The sequence below is a fragment of the Suillus bovinus genome (genome assembly GCF_016758785.1).
Source record: "Suillus bovinus strain UH-Sbo-P2 chromosome Unknown EDB93scaffold_445, whole genome shotgun sequence".
Classification (NCBI taxonomy): domain Eukaryota; kingdom Fungi; phylum Basidiomycota; class Agaricomycetes; order Boletales; family Suillaceae; genus Suillus; species Suillus bovinus.
The window spans coordinates 1-10,444 of NW_024542501.1; the positions used below are offsets into that span (position 1 = coordinate 1).

General features: G+C 43.6%; 2 protein-coding genes across 2 annotated transcripts; both read left to right on the top strand.

The window, feature by feature from the left end:
- Positions 1-1,290: 1,290 nt before the first annotated feature.
- On the top strand, positions 1,291-1,641 carry EDB93DRAFT_1098912 (uncharacterized protein; the record flags this gene model as incomplete). The annotated part of the gene is made up of 1 exon (XM_041446902.1): positions 1,291-1,641. One exon carries the CDS (start codon positions 1,291-1,293, stop codon positions 1,639-1,641), a length of 351 nt encoding a protein of 116 aa, XP_041300502.1.
- Positions 1,642-4,248: 2,607 nt separating this feature from the next.
- Positions 4,249-8,150, top strand: EDB93DRAFT_1259068 (uncharacterized protein; the record flags this gene model as incomplete). The annotated part of the gene is made up of 11 exons (XM_041454150.1): positions 4,249-4,773; positions 4,824-5,366; positions 5,433-5,579; positions 5,641-6,387; positions 6,507-6,641; positions 6,705-7,251; positions 7,316-7,441; positions 7,506-7,724; positions 7,788-7,838; positions 7,894-7,941; positions 8,035-8,150. 11 exons carry the CDS (start codon positions 4,249-4,251, stop codon positions 8,148-8,150), a joined length of 3,204 nt encoding a protein of 1,067 aa, XP_041300503.1.
- Positions 8,151-10,444: the final 2,294 nt, after the last annotated feature.

A 10,444-nucleotide genomic window follows, 5' to 3' on the forward strand; every position in this document is an offset into this window, starting at 1 on the left:
ATGAAATAAAAAGGAAGTGAAAAAAGTAGTGAGAAGACAAGAGACTACGGCTAGACCCGCACAGAGGACGACGGCGCAGGACAGCACGGCACGGGCACGACGGCGCACCACGGCTGACACCGCGGACGGCAGGGGGGCGCACGGGACGGCGCAAGACGGCGGAGAAGGGGGCACGGCACGGCGCACGACGGCGAGGACCGGGCACTAGGGGGCGACGGCGCAGCACGCAACACATCTCACAGGCGCACTACTCTCACATTAGGTACGACGCTCATCACTTCTCACTACCCTATTATCTTCTCACTTCACTTTGACTACTTCTTAATCACCTCTTTACTCATTTTGTACTACTTCTCATCACATCTCACTGACTTCTCACTTCATTTTTTACTACTTCTTATTCCACATATCTATCTGACTCCATACATTGGATCATCTCAGACTTATAGTGCACTATCCATTCATATTTTTATACATATCTTATTTCCACCATCAGTGTAAGAAGCAGATTTCTGCTGAGCTCAGCAGAATGTTACTACCTATACAATAATTTGTAGGTAGATCTTCAGCACAACCTATGCTGCTATACTTGTAAGGCAAGTGCATTCGATCCTATAGGGGTAGCTGTTTGGTATCAGTTTAGATAGTTATTTATCAATAAAAGGAAGATAATCCGATCTGAAGCTAGGAACTACTTGTCCAAGGAGAAACTGTCAAGTCTGAAATTTTCAGAGTTGGCTCAGGCATTGGATGGTCGGCGATGTGTCAGATGGTAAAGGAGTGTGTTGGAATGTCAGTCAAATGAGTGTCAAGTGTTTTAGAATGTTTTGGAGAAAAATAGCAGATAGATATTTCACAAATACAATCAAGTACTTACTAATATCCAGGGACTTCCATCCGACTACTGAGTAGGAAAAAGTAAGTAAAGTAATGGGTAGGAAGTACTGGATATTATATAGTGTCTATGTAGAATTTCAAAGTGCATTAGGCGAAAACAGTAGCACAAAATCAGGTCCAAATGTATGTAAAAGAGCATGAGTACTGCACCTTTTGTAGATAACATGTATTAACTCTATCTATAATATTCAATAATGTGAAAAACAAGTAAATACACACCAGTGGAAATGAATATGACTGGACAGGACATAAGAAGAACAAGTCTGATGTGAAAATGATGGGTCTGAAACTTTTGGGTCAGGGTCAGGCATTGGGATTGGGATTTCAATATCAGGAATGCATCAGACATAGCAATCATTTGGTATAGGACTGTGGTCAGATCACTGCATGCGCATGGAGTCTGTCAACATGTCGCATGACTCTATACTCAGAGTCATCGAGAATATCATGCTTGATTACAGAGGAGGTCCGATGTACTTCCAAGTTCAGGTAATGGAGTGCGTGAACTTTGAGGTTCTGCTTGGATGCCCATTTTTTATGCTCACTTTGTGTCGCACATTTGATCTCCCTAGTGGGGAGCAGGACATTTTATTGACAGACCCAAACACACACAAAGAAATGCGCATCCCAACCCTCCCTTGGGTCAGAAATTGTCAGGTAGTGGTTCATGGTGCGCCTTGTGGCAAAGCAATGCATATGCACTTACATGTTAATATCACCAAGGTTGAGGGTCAGGATTCTTAAGTATCAATGATCCACAGCACTATAGAGTGTTTGTGCTCCTCGCTTCACCCATCACACTCATTTTCTCATTCATATCTCACTAATATTTCTTCACTCGCATTGTGCAATGCACGCGACAAAAACCACATTTGTTTGCTCTCAAGGAGCAATCTCACTTCACCACATTCATTGTTGTTGTCATCATATCCTGTCCCCATTTCATTTTCATACTCTGATTTCTCTCTTCCACAGTCCACGCTATACACGCATCTAACCTCGTCCTGTACAGCTTTTTATACTGTGAACATTGCCGCATTCAATGTGTGTGCTAAGAAAGTTCGCAGTGTACTTGCATCATTCATGAACTACCGCCCAATCCCTTAATAGGACTAATTCTGGGACCTGCTCACCCTCCAAATTTTGTTCCAGGTATCTGTCTCACGCAAGTGCAAGCGGATAAGTTAAACTTTGATCCTGCAAAATGGCTTTGGCCAGAGGAAGCTAGTAAGAAGTAATGAGCAGTAATGAAAAGTGAAGTGAGCAGTTGTGAGAAGTTAAGTAAGAAGTGGGAAATAAAGATGAGAAGAAGTGAGAGAAGTGAAGTAAGAAGTATGTTGTCTGACTCTTTTCTGATACCCCAGATTTGCCTTGAACACACAGATGAGAAGTAATAAGAAATGAGAAACAAGGATGAGAAGTAGTAAGAAGTCAGAAACAAAGATGAGAAGGAGTGAGAGACATGATAATAATGATGAGAAGTGAAGTGAGAAGTAATGAGAAGTAGTCAGAAGTCAGAAACAAAAATGAGAAGAAGTGAGAGAAGTGACAATAATGATGAGAAGTGGAGTGAGAAGTGATGAGAAGTAGTGAGAAGTTAAGTCAGAAGTGGTGAGAAGTCAGAAACAAAGATGAGAAAAAGTGAGAGAAGTGATAAAAATGATGATAAGTGGAGTGAGAAGTGATGAGAAGTAGTGAGAAGTGAGAAACAAAGATGAGAATTGGTAAGAAGTAATGAGCAATCTGTCATCTGACTCTTTTCTGAATGTCCAAAGTCCGAAAATGTCCATTTGTCCCTATGTCTGTGTTGCAAGTTTTCTCTATATGTCTTCCCACTAGGGTGCCTAATAAAAAACATGAAAAAAATAATTGAAAGTTCGGCAAAAACACAAATTTTTGGATATCAAAACAATACTGGGTGCAGAGTACCATCTGACTTCTTTTCTTCATGCAACTTTCATTCTTCTTCTGTTTATGTTGCCCAGATTGTCCAAATTTCTAATAGTTAATGGCACAGGTGCAATTCTGCAGTGCAAAGGTAAAATGCTAAATAATCAGGTGAGTTCACACAATGTCCAATAGTCCGAAAACATGTCTAAAAGTGTGTCCAAAAATATGTCCAATATGCTAGTCTGATGTTGCGAACATGCCAGGGTTATGTGCAATATATCATATGTATATGTCTGAATTTTTGAGTTTCAGATGGTCTGAAATTTTCAGGTGTCGGACTATAGTTTCTTCCTAATATCTGATCTTCATTGGCTGTCGTACATGTCAAATGCGATCCGGGAGTGCATGGGTCAGTGATACTGGTAGGAGCTTTTGACAGAATGTTTGTACTTGAATTTTTGGGGCTGGTATGACAAATTTCAGATGGGTAAAACTATAGCACAAACTTTCGGATATGTGTTGGGTATATTTAGAGTGCTTTGGAGAGGTTTTTTGGGGGGTTTCAGAAGGCGACTGATAGTATTCTGACTTGTGGAGTGTGGTCCTATAGAAACAAAACTTGTAAATGCTAAAACAGTGATTGTTGCGAGAACAAAATTGTCAGTGGTATCCAAGTGGTATACTGCCTGTCTGGGTTTGTAGTCTGATACTCCTATATCAATATCTTCTATGTCTGAATTATATGATCTGAATTTTGGCGTCCTAGAGGCTTTAGCTCAATACTCGGTGTTTCGAGTGTCAATACATTAGTATTAATGGTTTCAGTGAATGTTTCCAAGTTGTCTGAAGTAAATTATAGAGGATATTTGTAAATGGGTTAGGTACAATATGTGGTTTTGTTACCCCCAAGGGCCCCAAAACATATTAATGACTTGTGATCATGCGGGATTTCCGTTATCTATGTCTAAAAAACCATATATATATAAGGTATTTTAGACCCTTGGACTCACTCACAAGCATATATTTACCTCTATGTATATCTCTATAATATAACTTATCTTGTATATTACTATTCATTCGACAGATCACTTAGGCCGCCGATAGTACCGTCTGAACGGCGTCGTATACAATGGATTACATATAAAACACATACAAATATACAAATACAAATATATTTGTAGTCAATATGGCCGCCGTTGGAACGGTCTGGACGGGGGGACGAATTGTTGTAGTTGAAAATATTTCATACGAGTTATGCAGGCATGTTATTTAATTGTACTACGGTAGGTATATATATAAATTCACTATGTATACTAAGATATATACTAAGATTACAATGATAAATACAGACAGAGAGATAATAATCATCACGTGATCGAATCACATGACCATCGCTGAAACTCAAAGTACTAAGAACATGAGGCATAAGTAAGAACATGAGTGCGTATCGTGCTATGATCGATGGCGTTCCACACAAGTGTGGTATTCGATGCTTGTAATTATAATACCTCAAAACGTCCGCCGTACAGACCGTCTGGATGGCGGACGATCTGGTATTCTGGACTGGTTAGCACGCGGATAGAGCCGTCTGAACGGCGTCGTGTTTGGGGGGTCTGTGATACTTATACACCCTCTATTACAGAATCTCTGTTGCAAGGAGGAGACGAGTTAGCGAATCATCTTAGTCGAAACAATCCGTTTCACGACTACAAAGAAACAGAAGAAGAGGTACTCATTACCGTGTTGAAGAAGCTGAAAGGAGTATTTGACTCGACTCCTGCAAACACACGGCATGAACGTGCTACCACGACATTAGTGGAGATCCGAGGCATGCAAGACAAAAATACGCGGCTACTAAGAGTCCTGCACCACGAAAAACTGTGCATGTTACTGGCGTCACGTTTACTATACCTCGGTACCCACTTTCGTCGTCGTCCCAAATTTTCCGTGACGTGGCTGGCGAAAGGACTGGATGTTTGCATGGGCGTAAGTTTTTTTGATCATATGCGAGGTCGACTCACATTATGTTATGTCAGATATATTTGATGTGGATAGAGCAACGTACGATCACGTTGAGAATGCTCGGGTCTCGCTCGGCGTTTCCAAGCTATAAACAAGTGTCTGCCTTGATTGATAAGGCAGACGACGGCAACACAGACGCCCAGGCAGAGATCGCCAAGCTGCGTAAGATCATGGAGGAGTCAGACTACGGGGATGACGATAGCGAACTTACCTTGTGGGCTGAAGTCCTCGACAGTGTCGACAAACACGCTCTCGACGCATTCGACACAATTAGGGACAGCATCGGTCAGATGACCCCCACCTACGTCATGCGTTTGAGTTCGTATCGCCAGGGAATCATCAATTCTATGCGAAATAAGTGGTCCATTAACGCAAACAAAGATTACAGCAAGAACGAGAACGAAATCCTACAACACCTCGACCGAGTCGTTGCTCGTGTTGCTCTCTTCCTGACGCCAAAGGAAGGCGAAACACACGCTCCTGAACCTCTCCTAGGAGGGTTTATGATGGACTACGCTTGGTCCACATTTAACAAACTTAAGCTAGGGTTGGCTGAGGTGAGCATATTGATTGTTTCGTATAATGTTCTAACGGCAGACTTACGGTGTAAAATTACTATGCAGATATGTCGTTGGTTTGAGGTATTCCTCGACTATTGGAGGATATTGCATCCCAAGGGTCACGCCATGGACGATTGGTCGGTCGTGATGCTGTCCAATATTGCGAAGGATCCACGGTTCCCGTCTCAGAATGACGTCGCTGGCAGAGATGTAAGTATGGCGCCCTGAAATGAAATGTGAAACACGCTCAAAGACGCTAACACACCTCTAGATTGTCGATAACATTTGGGCACACAGAGGAACGTTGGTGCTCCGGCTCAACAACCTCATGATGAAAGAGAAGAAAGCACTCACACCTCGACCTAAGGATAAGAAGACGTTAGACGCTGCATTTGAGAAACTCCCTGAGAACGAGCGCATCGCTAGCGAGGCCCTTACGAAGATATTGCTATCGCACCGGTCGAAGACTGGACCCAGGAGCCGTGATTTTGCCCTTGAGCCTAAATCCATCGCTGGAATGATGGCTTTACACACTACGACCTGGGACTGGCTAAGCCCGACGATCAAGAACACTCAAAGGGATATCGACCCTTGCATGAAGGCGATTGCCGTTGAGCGGACCTACCTAGTTCAATATCGAGCAAAACTCTTGAAAGATAAGTACGTCGGCGCGCTTCGCAGGTTATTCGAATTATCACTCGAACCTCGCATGAAGAAACTTCAAACGCTCGACCCAGCAACCGGTAAGCTACGGTCTGGGAAGGTATGGGTATGGTGGGACAATTTAAACCTCACCTCGGCTCAAGGCGATCCGTCTGTCGTCTTAAAGGCCCTCGAGGACAAGACCATCACAAGTCATAAGCAAACCCAGGCTCGCCTCACACTCGAGCAAGCTGATCGCGAGGAGATCAACAAACTTATCGGTTACTTTTGTAATCTTCCATGTGTTCGTGCAACGCGTGGAACAACCTCGCTCGTCTCAGCTGACGTCATGGGGCCATTTCGACAAGTCATCCAGGTGAGTCAGCACGCCGTGGAGACGGTACCAACGGCGTCTCATTGGATGATTTCCCGTATACGCACGCGCTCCTGACCGTTCTATCGGCGTCGTTTTGTGTACTGACTTCGGTTTATTAGGGTATTGAAATTAATACTGCCAGAAAGCGTTATCGTACGCTCGAAGCAGACCCAGAAGCTGTGTTCGACCTCGCTGAAAGACCCTACAGTCTTGGTCTTGGCCTACCTGATAGCTATGCTGATCCTCACACCATAGTAAGTGTTTTGACATTAATTAATTTACTTCAATTTTATTTACGTACGTCTAATTTTCCTAAGGGTTATGGTTCTGAATACAGCGACGAGGATGACGCAGACAAGGACGAAAACCCTCAGGTTGCTAAGTCTGTCACTCAGAAAGGTAAAGGCAAAGGTAAAGGTAAAGACAAAGGCAAAGGCAAAGGCAAACAACGTGCCGTTCAAGTCGTCGTCGAATCCGAGCCTTCAGCTCGCTCGACACCATCGGTCACATTCACTGGTCCAACCGTCATCGAGGTCATCGATTCCAATGTTCCTACGCCAGCTGAAATGCCTGCTGCCTCCTCACCGTCTGTCTCTGCACATACGCCAACAGTTGAGGCTCCTCTTCCTCCTGCCAGTACTATGCCCGTCTCTACGCCTGTCGTTGCACCATCAGTACCCTTGCGTCAAACCACTGCAACGGTCGTCCCAAAACCTCGCCCTGTTCCTCGCAAACATGTCGAAATTCCCGTGCAATCGGTCGATGAACATAACGTCGAGGTGTCTCCGGGCGTTACGACTCCCACAACCTCTCGTCCTGCGCCTGTACCTGGAAACGTATGCCCTCTTCCATCGACCGACCCAGGTCAGTCTTGATTTATTTCCTCAGTCGTAGTCCTCTCCTCATTGTCTAATTGTTATATTGCTAGATACAAATACAACACCTCGACCAACAAACTCTGCACTCGTAGAGACTTGTGAACAAGAGGATCCAGATGGTGACAAGGAGATGACAGACGCGGTGGACACCGTTCTATCGGCGTCTGATACGCTTGGTATGTATTCAATTTCATATTTCAGTGGTCATTGGTATCTAACGATCTCGTTCATACATTATAGGTAATTTACTTCAAAGTACACTCCCGTCAATCACTCCGTCCCCGCAGGACATCATAGATGGCTTCAGCGCCGATGACATCGGTTGGTTCAACCCCGACGACAACGACAACGAAGAAGACGACGACGACGACGAACCTATAGAACAATACGAACCAGAGTACGAACCGGACGACATTCAAAGCGAGGATCATAGCGAGCCAGATGATCCCGATGATGCTTGTGAGCCCGCCGTCCAGACGGTATCCACCGCGTCCATTTGTTCATTTTCATATTCTTTTGTAGCGTATATGCCCACACAACCTTTGACTCAACAACTCCCACCTCGTCGCACTGGTTCGTCTCATTTTAATTGTATTCTATCGTATATCAGCTAACCTAACCCGTAAAGAACGACGCGTCGCTTCGTCTTCAGCCAAGCGTTCCCGTGCTGCCACAGGTGCGTTTCTATTTCCGTTCGCATCGCGTATATCAATCGCTGACTTCGTTCAAAATATTTATCATTAATCATCATATCAAAATAATATTATAGGTGCTTCGTCCTCATCCTCGACCCAAGGCCGTGGCAGTAAACAGAAGAAGAAATCCAAGGTGGCCGTCCAAGGATCTTCTGAGGATGAGGCTGACAATACAATTGTTCCAATGTAAATGTAATGTAGCTTTGCTGCCCTTGCCTTTCGCCTATGCATCATCTCTTTCTTTTGCTCTTGCAGTTGTAGTTGTATTTGTGCTCTCTCTTCTGTATGTCCCTGCGTACGTCTTGCTGGTGTTGTTCGTTGTTTCAATCTTTTGCCGTTGCAGTAGTCTCTCTGTTGAGCATATGTTTGATGTCTGCCAATTCTACCCATGATTTTGCAAGTCCATTAGAGTTAAGGCTGGGTTATGGTATATCTAAAACAGCCATATTGCGCAAATATGCACATGTCAGATTTGCGCAAAATTGACCCCCCCATATTGCGCAAATATGCACATGTCAGATTTGCGCAAAATTGACCCCCCCATATTGCGCAAATATGCACATGTCAGATTTGCGCAAAATTGACCCCCCCATATTGCGCAAATATGCACATGTCAGATTTGCGCAAAATTGACCCCCCCATATTGCGCAAATATGCACATGTCAGATTTGCGCAAAATTGACCCCTCATATTGCGCAAATATACAAATGTCAGATTTGCGCAAAATTGACCCCTCATATTGCGCAAATATACAAATGTCAGATTTGCGTGAAATGGACCCTTCATATTGCGCAAATATACAAATGTCAGATTTGCGTGAAATGGACCCTTTATATTGCGCAAATATACAAATGTCAGATTTGCGTGAAATGGACCCCCCATATTGCGCAAAAATACAAATGTCAGATTTGCGCACAATTGACCCCTCATATTGCGCAAATATACAAATGTCAGATTTGCGTGACATGGACCCTTCATATTGCGCAAATATGCAAATGTCAGATTTGCGTGAAATGGACCCCCCCATATTGCGCAAATATGCACATGTCAGATTTGCGCAAAATTGACCCCCCATATTGGGCAAATATGCAAATGTCAGATTTGCGTGAAATGGACCCCCCCATATTGCGCAAATATGCACATGTCAGATTTGCGTGAAATGGACCCCCCCATATTGCGCAAATATGCACATGTCAGATTTGCGTGAAATGGACCCCTCATATTGCGCAAATATGCACATGTCAGATTTGCGTGAAATCAACCCCTATGTTGCACAAATATACAAATGTCAGATTTGCGTGACATGGACCCTTCATATTGCGCAAATATGCAAATGTCAGATTTGCGTGAAATGGACCCCCCATATTGCGCAAATATGCAAATGTCAGATTTGTGCAAACTTGACCCCTCATATTGCGCAAATATGCAAGTGTCAGATTTGCGCAAAATCGACCCCTCATATTGCGCAAATATGCAAATGTCAGATTTGCGTGAAATCAACCCCTATGTTGCACAAATATACAAATGTCAGACTTTTTGAAATCAACCTCTCATATTTTGCAATTTGGAATTAGAATGGAGTCACTGGAATCAGTTCAGACATGGTGTGATATATGAGTGTATTATTATGTAAGCTTGCTATTGTGATATGAGTCAAACTGGTATCCTACAGTGAGGTCCTTGAGATTTGGTTAGAATTAAAACTAGTGCAAGTCAGGAGGTGTGCATAAGGAAAATCCCACACATAGAGCTTGATATTACTAAGCTTGTAAACCTTGATATACAGCCATCCAAAGTTTCAAAAACACAAGTTCTGAGTTTCTCGATAGTGGCCTAAGAGTCTGTTCGGACATCATTTTCGCCAACCAACTTTGAAATTCCAACGTAGCCCATACAAGACCAAATAGTCCGAGACCAAAAATAATGTCACGCTGATCATGCTGATACAATATGATAGTGGTCGCTGAGCCTATTGTACAACACAATGCATCCTAACGACCTCAATGCCAAATTTGATCTACTAGACCCACTAGACAAAGATGATGTCGACATCGAAGACAGTGCGGATGAAGATTCCAATTGTGCTGATGCGGTAGACTCCGACCGACTGGACATAAATGAGCTGCACTGGATAGACAAGACGTTCCATGGTGCTGCTCGTGTAGCAAATGACTATTGCTGATGCTGCTGGGCAGGTACTCCAAGGTCACTCGCAAACTCACTACAACAAGCAACCCCTATTATACTTCAGCCTTGTCTGTAATGGCATGGGTCACGAACTCCTCGCACGACATCCAGACCACATACGATGCGAACTTGGCATGCAGCATCATGTATTCTATTGTACTATTGAAATATACTTCACGATTCAGGGTGCAGAAATTCAAAACATGTCACACTTGAGGAGCAGCTTGCCATCTTCTTGTATGCATCTGTCACAGGACTCTCTGTTCGCCATCTTGGTGAATGCTTTCATGCTCCAAT